The 13790-nt window shown below is 42.6% G+C and overlaps 1 protein-coding gene across 5 annotated transcripts; it reads right to left on the bottom strand.

The window, feature by feature from the left end:
* Positions 1-418: 418 nt before the first annotated feature.
* LOC122543595 (uncharacterized) lies at positions 419-13580 on the bottom strand. Of its 5 annotated transcripts, XR_015751511.1 has the most exons (3): positions 6453-8274; positions 4252-5906; positions 419-2136 (listed from the first exon to the last, which is right to left on the bottom strand). XR_015751511.1 is itself a non-coding variant. In XM_087974842.1 (2 exons), the coding sequence occupies exons 1-2, from the start codon at positions 13128-13130 to the stop codon at positions 4432-4434; spliced, it is 2325 nt and encodes a 774-aa protein (XP_087830968.1). In that variant the 5' UTR covers positions 13131-13580; the 3' UTR covers positions 2181-4431. The 5 variants fall into 5 exon arrangements, 4 of the variants coding, with proteins under 4 accessions (XP_087830968.1, XP_043538354.2, XP_043538353.2 ...); XM_087974842.1 differs by lacking the exons at positions 419-2136; positions 6453-8274 and adding an exon at positions 11712-13580 and having other exon boundaries at positions 2181-5337; XM_043682419.2 differs by lacking the exon at positions 419-2136 and having other exon boundaries at positions 2181-5906.
* Between the last annotated feature and the right edge of the window lie 210 nt (positions 13581-13790).

Here is a 13790-nt window from a genome sequence, read left to right as displayed (position 1 = left end):
GGACTTGGTTTTGTAAACGATCACATCATCATTGTAAATGCACACACTCACACTGCATTGAGATTTTACATCAGATCTGAAATAACAACTGAACCTGTTGAAGAAATTCAGCAGGTCTGGAAGCCTCTGTGCAACATATTCTGAAAAAGAATCATTGGAATTGAAACATTAGCTGTTTCTCCACGGTGCTGCCAGACCTGCTGAGTTTGTCCAGTACTTTGTTTTTAGAAACACCTCGCAAGACCCTTGCTTGTTGATGCCATAAAAAGTGAGGGTCAATCGAATCCTCCTGTACTCAATGGGGATTGACTTTAGCAAAGAGTTAAAACCCTCGGGATTTCTGTGTTACAACAAGAACGTGTTTAATACAGATTTACGAAAAAAGAAAAACAATCAATCAAATACTGGGAAACTGAAAAGAACAAACATGGCGGATAGGTCCCATGGGATTAGAAAGTGATAAATTAATGGAGACAGTTTCAGGTGAGACTCCCTCTGAATGAACACTTCCCAGCACTAACTGTAACCTCTATTGCACAGCCTCCTTTTCAATCAATTTGTGTTATATATGTGATTATTTAAAAGTGTAAGTTAATATCTGTCAATCTCCCAATGGTCATATTCTTGGTGACATATAATTTCTAGGTCAACTTGGATTGCCAAACTTGGTTTTACCTTTTCCAGTGTGCAGAAAACTTAAATCTACAGGTTCACTTCCAAACAGGAACAGATCACAGTTTTACACTAATCTTTGATCTGAAGCACATTTCCAGCATCTCTCTCATTTACAACTGGGCTTATAACATAGAACATTATAGCACAGGACAGAACCTTTCGCCTTTGATGGTTCCACAGGTGGGTGCAACAATCTGAAGCCGATCTATCTTACACTATTCCATTTTCATCCACATGTTTATTCAATGACCATTTAAATGCCCTTAAAGTTGGAAAGTCTACTACTGTTGCAGGCAGTGCATTCCATGCCCCTACTACTCTGAGTAAAGAAACTACCTCTGACATCTGTCCTATATCTATCACCTGTCAATTTAAAGCTATGCCCCCTCGCGCTAGTCATCACCATCTGAGGGATAAAAGCTCTCACTATGCACCCTATTTAACCCTCTGATTATCTTATATGTCTCAATTAAGTCACCTCTCAACCTTCTTCTCTCTAACGAAAACAGCCTCAAGTCCCTCAGATCTTTCCTTATAAGATCTTTCCTCTATATCAGGCAACATCCTTTGGGTGGCACAGTGGTTAGCACTGCTGCCTCACAGCGCTAGAGACCCGGGTTCAATTCCCACCTCAGGCAACGGTGTGTGGAGTTTGCACATTCTCCCTGTGTCTGTGTGGGTTTCCTTCCACAATCCAAAAATGTGCAGGTTAGGTGAATTGGCTATGCTTAATTGCCCGTAGTGTTAGGTGAAGGGGTAAATGTCGAGGAATGGGTCTGGGTGGGTTGCTCTTCGGAGGGTTGGTATGGACTTGTTGGGCCGAAAGGCCTGTTTCCACACTGTAAGTAATCTAATCTAATCTAATAAAAGCTAACACACTGTATGCCTTCTTAACAGGGATCTATGCACATGGACACAGAGACCTCTCTGTTCATCTCCACAACCAAGAACCTTACCATTAACCCAGCACTCTGCATTCCTGTAACTCCTTCCAAAGTGAATCACTTCACACTTTTCCGCATTAAACTCTATTTGCCACCTCTCAACCCAGCTCTGTCCCTCTGTAACCTGAAACATCCTTCAGCACTATCCACAACTCCACGGATTTTAGTGTCTTCTGAAAATTTACTAACCCATCCTTCTACACTCTCATTCAGGCCATTTAGAAAAATGACAAACAGCAGTGACCCCAAAACAGATCCTTGCAGTTTAGAGAGTTACTGCTGTGTGTCCTGGAGGACTGAGCTATGGAAGACAGACAGTGGCTGGGATACATTTCTCACACACCACAGGACTAACTCACACCAGCGCTTTGCTGTCAATGAAAAGAAACAATAAATATTGAAGCACCATTTGTCCCCCACAGCATGATCCTGAAGGATGTGTCCAGGCTGAAGTTCTGTTGTTACCGTACGATCCTCCCGCAGATTGTCTTTTCTGAGCTCCAGGTGATGTTAAACACTGAGGGGAGAAATACAATAACCGACAATGACGTTTTTGAACCAAAGCTACTTTATTTGCTATTTCTCCAGAATATTCTAGTCCAATATAAGGGGCTATTAACATCATCAGAAACAAACACCAAAAGGTTAGAATATAAACATACAAAAGGTACAGCACAGATCGAGGCCATTTGGCCCATCATGTTTGGTGTGTGGCTGAAAGACAACTATCCAGGCTGATCCCATTCTGCAGATCATAGTCCACAGCCCTGTACATTTTACATTTCAAGCATATCCATGTGTGTGTTTTTTTAAAGTATGTTGAGGGTTACTGCCTCTACCACCCCATCACACAGTGAGTTATAGAGTCGTAGAGATGTACAGAGTTCCAACTTGCCACCATCTCTGGGTGAAATGATTTCTCCCCTCCCCCTCTTCCCGTGAATTACTTTAAATCTAAAGCCTCCAGGTACTGACCTCCTTGTTAATGAATAGCTCAATCCTTTCTACTCTATATGGAATCCTCATAATCTTATCGCTTCAATTAAATATCACTTCGGTCTCATTTTCCACAGAAAATAACCCCAGCCTGTCAAATCTTTCCTCTGACCTAAAATTCTTCAACCCTGGAAAAATCCTCATCAACCTCCTCTGCCTGTCTCTGGTGTGATGACATCTATCCTGGAATATGGGGACCAGAACTAAGTGCAATGCTTTAGCTGTGGTCAAATGAGTGTTATCGTCCATCACAAGCATTGTGTCCCTGGCATCACAGAGAGATGAAGAAGGTATTTGGCATGCTTGGCTTCACTGGTCAGAGAACCGAGTACACGAGTTGGCATGCCACAGTACAGCTATAGAAGACATTGGTGAGGCCAAATTTGGAGTACTGCATACAATTCTGGTCACCCTGGCATGGAAAGGATGTTATTAACCTGCAAAGGGTGCAAAAGCGATTTGCTCGGATGTTAGCTAGGTTGGAAGGTTTTAATTATAAGAAGAGGTTAGATCACATGGACATATTTCGTTGAAGTATAAGAAGCTGAGGGGATGACATTACAGAGGTTTATAAAATCATGTGGGACAGAGATCAGGTGAATAGCGAAGGTCTTTTTCCCCAGTGTAGAGGAGTTCAGAACTAGAGGCTAAGAGTTGAGAGGAGAAAGATGGAACATTGTCCTGAGGGGCAACCTTTCACACAGAGGGTGGTGAGTGTATGGAATGAGCTGCCAGAGGTAGTGGTAGAGGTGGGCAGAAATACATCATTTAAAATATATCTGGACAAGTACATGGATGGGAAAGTTATAGGCAAATGGGACCAGTCCAGTTTAGTAAACCTGATCAGTACTAACAGATTCGTGCTTATAAGGTAACTCTCTTATCATGGTGCGGGCATGCGAATCTACTGAAAAAGGAACGGGAAAAAGACAGAAATTTGGAACTAAGTTAAATATGCAACCTATCACTAACTATCCTGACTTTCCCACATGGAACTTAATGTGCAGTCCATGGCACTGGGATTCTTTACCATGTGTTTACTTCTTAACTAATTCTAAATAAATTTCAGATTAAAATAAAGAAAGGTTTCATCAGCTATTCACCAATCAATTACACAGAAGTCACCTTATTTTATAGGAAGGTAACCAAAATGTTTTTCTTAATTATTATTATTGAAACACAGATTTTAATTTGCTGAGAAAGTTCAGCTATTCTCACTGTTATAATCGCTTGTAGGTTAGCTTTATCTTTATCAGCTATACTTGTTGCATTCAACACCGACTGTAATTATATAAATAAATTGACTTCAGTTTTATGATAATTAATCTAGTCTTAATTTCTTGTTGGTTAATGTAAGGACAAGAACTACCCTTACTACTCCAGCTGTGCTCTAACTAGTGTTTACTAAAGTTCCAATATTACCTCCGTGGTCTTATCTTCTGGAATGATTCAAATGCCCTACTGACCTCTGTAACTGACTGTCCAGCCACCTTCACAGATTTGTGGAGGTCACTCAGAGGAAGCACTCTCTACTCCTCAGTGCCCAGCAATTATTCAGCATTTACTTTGCCCTGTTGGCCCCCTGCCCTTTTAGATTCGTTATCTCCAGAATGAATCCCATTGGCCATGTTTCTACCTGTTTGAGTCATCCATTGACATCACGCAGTCTGCAGCTTTCTTCCTCATTAACCACCACCTGGCCAACATCTGTGATAGTTACAAATTTATTCATCATGGGCTCTACATCGAAGTCTAAGTCCTTGATATATACCACAAAACTGTGGAATCCCATTGGAAATCAGCAGCCAGACCAGGTTCATTTCTGGATGCAGTTAACATCAGCAATAACAGCAGTATATAATTGCTGCTCTTGCAGGTGAAGTTGCTGGTGTCTCAGGAGGTTGTGTGATTGAGCAAATCCTTTCCTGCACACGGAGCAGATGAATGGTCCCTCCCCATTGTGAATTTGTTGATGTTTCATCAGATTCTGTTTACTTTTAAACCTCTTCTCGCAGTCAGAGCATTGAAAGGGTCTCTCATCAGTGTGAACAAGTTGGTGTGTTGTGAGGTGGGATGACTGAGTAAATTTCTTGCCACACAACGAGCAGGTGTATGGTCTCTCCCCGCTGTGAACTCGCTGGTGGATCACAAGGTCAGATGAGTCAACAAATTCCTGTTTGCAGTCAGCACACGAGAATGGCCTCTCCCCTGTGTGAACTCGATGGTGTCTCAGCAAGTGGGATAATCGAGTGAATCCTTTCCCACAGATAGAGCAGGAGAATGGCCTCTCTCCAGTGTGGGTGTACTGGTGTTTAAGCAAATGCTTTCTGCATTTGAATTTCTTCTCACAGTCGGGACATTCAAAAGGTCTCTCATCAGTGTGAACAAATTGATGTGTCAGAAGGTAGGATGAACTAGTGAATCCCTTCCCACAAACTGAGCAGATGAATGGTCTCTCCCCAGTTAATGCGCGTTGGTGGTTCAGTAAATCCTTTTTACTTTTAAAGCTCTTCTCACAGTCAGAACATTTAAAAGGTCTCTCATCAGTGTGAACAAGTTGGTGTGTCAAGAGGTGGGATGACTGAGTGAACCCTTTCCCACACACTTTACAGATGAACGGTCTCTCCCCAGTGTGACTGCGTTGATGTATCAATATATCCTTTCTGCTTTTAAAACTCTTCTCACAGTCAGAACATTTAAATGGTCTCTCATCAGAGTGAACCTGCTCGTGGGTCCGGAGTGTTGATAAAGCATTAAATCCCTGCCCACACACAGAGCAGGTGAATGGCTTCTCCCCAGTGTGAACGTGCTGGTGTGTATAGAGGCTGGATGACTGAGTGAATCCTTTCCCACACACAGAGCAGCTGAATGGCCTCTCCCCAGTGTGACTGCGTTGATGAGTTTCCAACCCTGATGGGTAACTGAATCCCTTCCCACAGTCCCCACATTTCCATGGTTTCTCCATAGTGTCAGTGTCCTTAATTCACTCCAGGTTCAATGATTGACTGAAATTGATCTTGAAAGACAGAACACATTGATGGTCTCTCCTTGTTGTGGATGGTGTAATTATTTTTCATGCCAAGCAGCCGGTTAATGCTCTTCCCACCGTCCATTCACTGGAACACTCTCCTTCAGGTGTGTGTGTGTGTCTCAGATCTTTTACTGTCACACTGATGTTTAAATCTTTTCTTACAGATGATGTGTCTTCAGAGGCCAATAATATTCAGATTCTGATTAACTGAATGGCTCTGTCAGATTTTGATGTGATGCATTTTTCACCTTCTGAATACCCTGCAAAAACAGTTTAGTATGACATATTTAAGAATATGAAAGAAAGAAAAAGGCTATACAGCCTAATTACTCTGCTGTTTTCATGTTTACCCTCCCATTTCCTTAATTTCATCGCCGTCTACTGACTTATTTTTCTAATCCCTTCCCCCTCTCAGATTTATCTAGTTTACTTTTGAAGATCTCTCCGCTCTTTGTCGGCACTATTTCCTATAAATTGCACATTTTAGTCATTCACTGAGTAAAGAGATTTAATATGGAAGCATGCTCTACGTATTGACCCCGTCTAAAACATACAGCAGTTTAAAATGCTCAAGTCAGTTCACTGCACAGTGTTCTTAAAAGCCCCAATCTGTTCAATCTTTCCAAAGCCTGCATTATTGTATAAACTCCATCTGTGTCAGTAGAGAAGATGCGAACAGATATACGTTTCTCTGGGTTGCAACTTGCAGATTCTCCCCTTCCCTGGAACAGAAGTTTATAAAAACCCATGTCTGTCGTTCCAGCTCACTGCCATCACTCTCTGCAAACCCAGGACCGGGAGCACACCTTTACTACCCCCACACACCCTGTTCACATAGGGATCAGCTCCGACCAGCTGCTGGCTGCATCGCTCCCTCCACACGGGCCCCAGAATCCCGGACAGCGCTGCCCATGCGCCAGACACCGCGCCTGCGCACTGCGTTCCCTTTGATGTGGGATAGGTGACTCTCACCACCGCGGGGTCTGATGGGTAACGGCACCGCCATTAACCTTTTCAAGAATGCACGCTGTCACTTGTTCTGCTTTTACGGGTCGACACGGGGCCAGAGATTCAAATAGCAAAGCAAATAGGCAAGGTAAACAAAAATCCAACTAAATGGATCACCCTTTACCCATCAGAAACGAGGAGAAAATGATTTGATGGTGCATTACTGAAATAGCAGCAGTGGTAACGGATTTGAACTGCTGGAGTCACGTGTCTCAGTGAATCACTGCCCACACACATGCCCTTTAAACTTCGCTGTGGTGTGAATCCTGTAATCTTTCATACTCTACGTTTGTTTTAGATTTCCAGCGTTCGCAGAATTTTGCTTTAATTTGGGTCTCCTCACAAAGCTTTACTTGTCCCCAAGAGAATACAGATGTCTGTTTCTGGAGGTATCAGTTTTCTTGATAAAACATAGAACATAGAAAAATACAGCGTAATACAGGCCCTTTGGCCCTCGATGTTGCACCGATCCAAGCCCACCTAACCTACACTAGCCCACTATCCTCCATATGACTATCCAATGCCCATTTAAATGCCCATAAAGAGGGAGAGTCCACCACTGCTACTGGCAGGGCCTTCCATGAACTCACAACTCGCTGAGTAAAGAATCTACCCCTAACATCTGTCCTATACCTACCACCCCTTAATTTAAAGCTATGCCCCCTCGTAATAGCTGACTCCATACGTGGAAAAAGGTTCTCATGGTCAACCCTATCTAAACCCCTAATCATCTTGTACACCTCTATCAAGTCACGCCTAAACCTTCTTTTCTCCAATGAAAACAGCCCCAAGTGCCTCAGCCTTTCCTCATACGATCTTCCTACCATACCATGTAACATCCTGGTAAACCTCCTCTGCACCCGTTCCAGTGCCTCCACATCCTTCCTATAGTATGGCGACCAAAACTGTACACAATACTCCAGATGCGGCCGCACCAGAGTCTTATACAACTGCAACATGAACTCAGGGCTCCGGAACTCAATTCCTCTACCAATAAAAGCCAATACACCATATGCCTTCATTACCGCACTATTTACCTGGGTGGCAACTTTCAGAGATCTGTGTACATGGACACCAAGATCCCTCTGTTCATTCACATTACCAAGTATCCGACCATTAGCCCAGCACCCCATCTTTTTGTTACTAAATGTTGTGCTTTATCACCCTACTGGCAGGTGAAACCAATCTCTGTGCCTGGATGTAGAGCCTTCTCCTATTCTTCCTGACCTGAGCAAATCCAAAGTCAGTACAGGTATCGATCAATTTGAAACAAACCAGTCTTTTCAAGTAAACTGTTTCTGATTGATTCAAATGATATTTGACACAAAACCACCTACCCCACCGTGAAGAGAAAAAAATCAGTGCATGTATGATTTAACACCAGGATGGTGTGATGTCATGACTGTTACTACTCGTTTTGAAATACCACCGAAATAGTGGTATGAGTCTCATGCTTTGGAGACATTCCATTTTTAAAGGACACTCACATGACAAACTTTCTAGGTGCTACATGGTACAGAAATATTCAACATCATCTTGGAGAAAATAATCAAGATTACCAGGCAGCACGGTGGCTCAGTGGTCAGCACTGCTGTCTCCCAGTGCCAAGGACCCAGGCTTGGGTGACTGTCTGTGTGGAGTTTGCACATTCTCCCAGTGTCTGTGTGGGTTTCCTCTGGGTGCTTTGGTTTCCTCCCGCATTCCAAAAATGTGCTGGTCAGATTAATTTGCCATGCTAAATTGCCCATAGTATTGGGTGCATTGGTCACAGGGAAATGGGTCTGGGTGGGTTACTCTTCGGAGGATTGGTGTGGACTTGTTGGGCCGAAAGGACTGTTTCCACACTGTAGGGAATCTAATTTGATTAAGAAAACCTGTCAGTTGTCTGAAATTGGGCCACCTTTGATTAAAAAATTGTCAGACACAATTTGCCAGGTTAGTTCAAAGTAATATTGACCAAATAAAATAAAGAAACAAATAGGGTTAATACATGCAATCAATAGAACATGACTTTTATTTGAAACTTAATTTTGGGCAGCAATATTTCTACAGGGGTGACAAAAATGGTAGGAAAATATAACTAATTGGATGTTTAAAGTTTTATCATAGAATTATTGAATCTCTACAGTGTGAAAACAGGCCATTAGGACCAAGTCCACACCGACCCACTGAAGATTAATCTTCCCAAACCCATTCCCCTATATTTACCCCTGACTAATGCACTTAACCTACACTTCCCTGAGCACTATGGGTAATTTAGTCTGGCCAATTCACCTAACCTGCAAATCTCTGGATGATGGGAGGAAACCAGAGCACCTGGAGGAATCTCATGCAGACTTGGGGAGAATGTGCAAACTCTACCCACACAGTCACCTGAGGCTGGAATTAAACCCGGGTCCCTGGTACTGTGAGGCAGCAATGCTAACCACTGAGCCACTGTGTTGCCCATGAGCCACCATGCTGCCTATCCTGAAAGGAGGTGATTTACGGTAACAGATTGAATTAAGGAAAACAGAACATCACTGAATGGAAACTGGATTAGCCCACTTTGAGTCCAGTTGAACTGAAAATACTAAATGTTTTTGATGTATGTTCTACTGAAAGAAAAGTATAGATAGGAGTAACAATTTGATGAGTTGTCATCACCCATCTGGGATAGTGGTAATACTCTAGCCCCACTACTTCTTGGATCATCTTCATATATAAAGGTTTAATCGGAGTACTCGAAGTCTCCAATTTACCCCTCTGATGGACTCAGTTTAGCAGAAAGTACTGACCATGTTTCAGTATGTGTTAAGAACTACAGCTTATAACAAGTAAATTATTTCTAATCATTGGCAACAAAACATGTATCACCAACACATAACTCTAATAGTTCAAACTCTGAAACCCCCTTGGCAATTTTATACACACACACACACCATTGAATCAATCAACAGTGTCAGCACAACTCACAATGATTACTAGTAACTTGTTTTTCCAAAGTGAAGCAACCACTTCCACAGTCCTTGGTTTAAAATGGTTTATTTTCCCTCACCTTGTTGCATAATACAAATAAAGAAAACTAAAAAGATGCAGTATATTCGTATGTTGCCTTGGATACGTTTCTACCTTTGTCTATGAACTTTTAAAGAGAACGTATATTAATAATCTGATAACTACTGAAGACATTGGGATCATGCAGGTGGGCATAAGGAGACAGACACCTTTGAGTGAGTCATTAGAAATTGCTAAGGTGGTGAAGGGAATCATTTTAAGACTAATATTTAATTGAAGAAGACATCCTTCAGTTAACCAAATGTGTTAATTAGTCACCAGTCAGAAACACATGATCGAATACGTCATGAGTGTCAATTCATGATAGTTGAAGAATTCATCAATCAGTGATTATGTTGAACGACTGGGTTATACTTCCAACTCCATCAGCTTGTTTTAAATCCCATGCTGCAGTTTCTGAGCAAAGGAATATGTGATCTGATAAGATGGTAAGCAGTGAGTCCTCCATGGCCTCGGCCAATCTTATTTAGAACTGAATGACGATACAACAAACAGAAGGTTTATATAGGATCAGATGGAAGAGATGTATTGAAGAGTCCCATCGCTTTCCTCAACAGCACATTTACAATAATACCCAAAAGTGATTTGAATCAATTTGATAATGAAAAATAAACAACTGCTGAATTATAATCTGCTCATTTCAGCTGTAGTAATTGCTGCTGAGAGATTAAATCTTCAATGATCCTGAAGGTCTGTAATGAGACAAATACTGGAAATCCCAAAGCAAGATATTGAACAGAAGTAAAGGTGATGCTGTTACTGTGGTGCACAGAGACTTCTGAATGCTGTTTGCTGCAGTGTCAAACTGGATAAAGTTAAAGCTCATAGAATAAAAGGAACATGAGCCACACGGGCACAGAATTTGCTGAGTGATGGGAAAGACGCAGTAATTGTTAATGAATTTTCTCTTCAACCGGAAGATTTACAGTAGCGATCCGCAAACATTGGTGCCACAATGTTTGCTTTTTCTGGCATAAACGGAAATGATTTAGACCTTGATGTGCAGGGGATAACTTTATTGTTTGCCAATGAATCAAAACCTGAAAGCAATGTAAACAGTGAGCAGGAGAGTGTAGAACTTCCAAAGTACATTGTCAAGTTGCTAGAGTGAGAGGATAACTAGTAGGTAAAGTTCAATGTGGAGAACAGTGAGGTGTTACTTTTTGGTAAAGTACATGGAGAGACAGTTTAAAATAAAGTGCACTACTGTAAATATATCCATGAGCAGAGAGACCTGGGCACATGTGTGCATTAGTCATTAAAAGGTTGCAGGATAGGTGGAGAGAGATGTTACCAGTATGTATGGAATCCTTGGATTTATTGATAGCGAGAGAAAGTAGAAGAACAAGGAGGTTGATGAACTTACATGGATACTAGTTTAACCTCAGCTGGAATATTAGGTATCATTTTGGATGCCACACTACAAAGAATATGAATGCATTGGAGAGAGTACAGAAGGGATTTACAGTAATTTTTCTGGGATGTAAACCTTCAGTTATGAGGCTATTTAGGAATAGTTCCCTTGGAAAGACGACTAAGAGGGCATTTGTCACAGGTTTTCAAAATCAATATTGTGTACAGATTGATAGCAAGAAACTGTTTGATTGTAAAAGGATTGCGAAACAAACGGCACAGTTTTAAAGTGTTTTGCAGAAGAGGTAAACATGAAGCAAACAAAACATTTTTTCCATAGTGTGTAGTTAAGGGTCTAGAATTGGAATAACTGCCTGGAAACATTGTCAAGACGGGTTCCACTGCATCACTTGAGAAGTAGTGAGTTGACAGTTAAAGAAATAATGCACAGATTTACTGGAAAAATGGAGGAGAATTACATTAAGTATAATCATTCAGAGAGCTAATGCAGACATAATGGGACAAATGGCTTCATTCTGCACCACAACAATTCTGTTTAATAGGACTGGAGTTTATGAACATCAGAAGAAACAGACCTTGATGAACATGGTTGTGATTAACTGCAATCACTGCAGTTACTCATGAACTCGCTGGTGGGTCAGAAGGTTGGATGACCGAGTGAATCCTTTCCCACACTCAGAGCAGGTAAAGGGTTTCTCCCCTGTGTGAACTCGCTGGTGTCTCCGCAGGTTGGATGAATGAGTGAATCTCTTCCCACACTTGGAGCAAGTGAATGGCCTCTCCCCAGTGTGAACTTGCTGGTGCATCATCAGGTGGGACGATCGAGTGAACCCCTTCCCACACTCAGAGCAGGTGAATGGCCTCTCCCCAGTGTGAATCCTCCTGTGCATACTGAGTTGAGATGATTGTTTGAAGCCAGTCCCACATTGAGAACATCTAAATGGTCTCTCATCGGTGTGAACACGTTGATGTCGCATCAGCTCCCCAGAAATTTTAAAGCACTTTCCACAGTCTGGACATTCAAAAGGTCTTTCAATCATGTGAACTTGCTGGTGTGTCAGCAAGGTGGATGACTGAGTAAATCCTTTCCCACACTCCGAGCAGGTGAATGGTCTCTCCTCAGTGTGAAATCGCTGATGTTTCAGAAGATTGGCTGTCCTAGTGAATCCCTTCCCACACTCAGAGCAGGTGAATGGCCTCTCCCCAGTGTGAATGCGTTGGTGGAGAATGAGGTCAGATGATCTCCTGAATCCAGCCCCACAGTGAGAGCACCTGAACGGCCTCTCATTGGTGTGAATACGTTGATGGAGCGTAAGCTCCTGGGAACTTTTAAAACCCTTCTCACAATTAGGGCATTTAAATGGCCTCTCATCAGTGTGAATTCGCTGGTGTCTCAGCAGGGTGGGTAAAACAATAAATCCCTTCCCACACACTGAGCAGGAGAATGGTCTCTCGCCCGTATGAATGCGCTGGTGTGCCTGAAGATGAAAGGACTGAGTGAATTTCTTCCCACACTCAGTGCAAGTGAACGGCCTCTCTCCACTGTGAGTGCGTTGGTGCACAGTGAGGGCAGAAGAATGCCTGAACCTCTTTCCACAGGAAGTGCAGCCAAACAGCTTCTCCTCAGTGTGAACTCGTTGGTGTATCTGGAGAGTGGATAACTGAGTGAAATCCTTCCCACATTTGGAGCAGGTGAATGGCTTCTCCCCAGTGTGCACTCGTTGGTGTGCCTGCAAGGTGGATAAATGAGTAAATTTCTTCCCACATGCCGAACAGGTGAATGGTTTTTCTCCATTGTGAGTACGTTGGTGCACAGTGAGAGCAGAAGAATGCCTGAACCTCTTTCCACAGGAACCGCAGCTGAACAGCTTCTCCTCAGTGTGAACCCGCTGGTGTGACCAAAGGCCAGATGACTGAGTAAATCCTTTTCCACACACAGAGCAAATAAAAGGCCTCTCTCCAGTGTGATTCCGTCGATGGTTTTCCAACAGGGATGGGTAATCAAATCCTTTACCACATTCCTCACATTTCCACGGTTTCTCCATAACACAGGTGTCCTCGTGTCTGTCTAGGTTGTGAACGGAACACGTGGAGAGTTTCTCCCGCTTTGAATAGTGTGATGCTTTTTTTAAAGCTATGGAACTGGTTAAAGCTGTTTTCACAGTTAGTGAACTGAAACACACACACACTCAATCTGATACGTGTGTTTCTCTTTGTGATTTTTCACTCACAATAAATGATTGAAATGTTATAGCCAGGGCAGCACAGGCAACCACAGACAGCAAAGCCCGAATGCAGTGACAATCATGATCTTCCTCTTCGAGCACCTTGGAAAAGATGTTTACGAAACTGATCACCAAAAGCGGAGGAATCGGAATTCAAAACCAATAATTGCGATTTTGTGTGCAAACTCCATTGTTCCTCAAAAGTGTAAATCACCAATCCCACAAAACACACACCCCTGCGCCAAAATCCAAAGTCCTGGGGTATTTCCCCCCCCCAACCCCCCTCCCTTCTCCACGTCAATTGTATATTCAATCCAATCTCTCTCTAGCCCACCCCTTATAATCAGCAAGATAGCTACAACATACGTCCGGCTCCACATATAATCAAGATGGTGACCATGAAAGATGATCACGTTCCGGAGAAGCAGCCTCGGGACTGGAAACGCTGGACCTGCAAGTTGTTGTTATTGGTCTTTGGGC

The sequence above is a fragment of the Chiloscyllium plagiosum genome, unplaced genomic scaffold, assembly GCF_037043375.1.
Source record: "Chiloscyllium plagiosum isolate Xiang-an unplaced genomic scaffold, Cpla_swu_hap1 HiC_scaffold_27, whole genome shotgun sequence".
Taxonomy (NCBI): domain Eukaryota; kingdom Metazoa; phylum Chordata; class Chondrichthyes; order Orectolobiformes; family Hemiscylliidae; genus Chiloscyllium; species Chiloscyllium plagiosum.
This window is presented reverse-complemented; position numbering and strand designations above follow the sequence as displayed.

Bases quoted from the DNA above. Each gene is read 5' to 3' on its own strand.
- LOC122543595 (XM_087974842.1), bottom strand. From the start codon at position 13,130: ATGGAGAAACCGTGGAAATGTGAGGAATGTGGTAAAGGATTTGATTAC. The intron at 5,338-11,711 runs GTTCATGAGTAA...ACCCACGAGCAG, and splicing joins ACCTTCTGACCCACCAGCGA to GTTCACTCTGATGAGAGACC.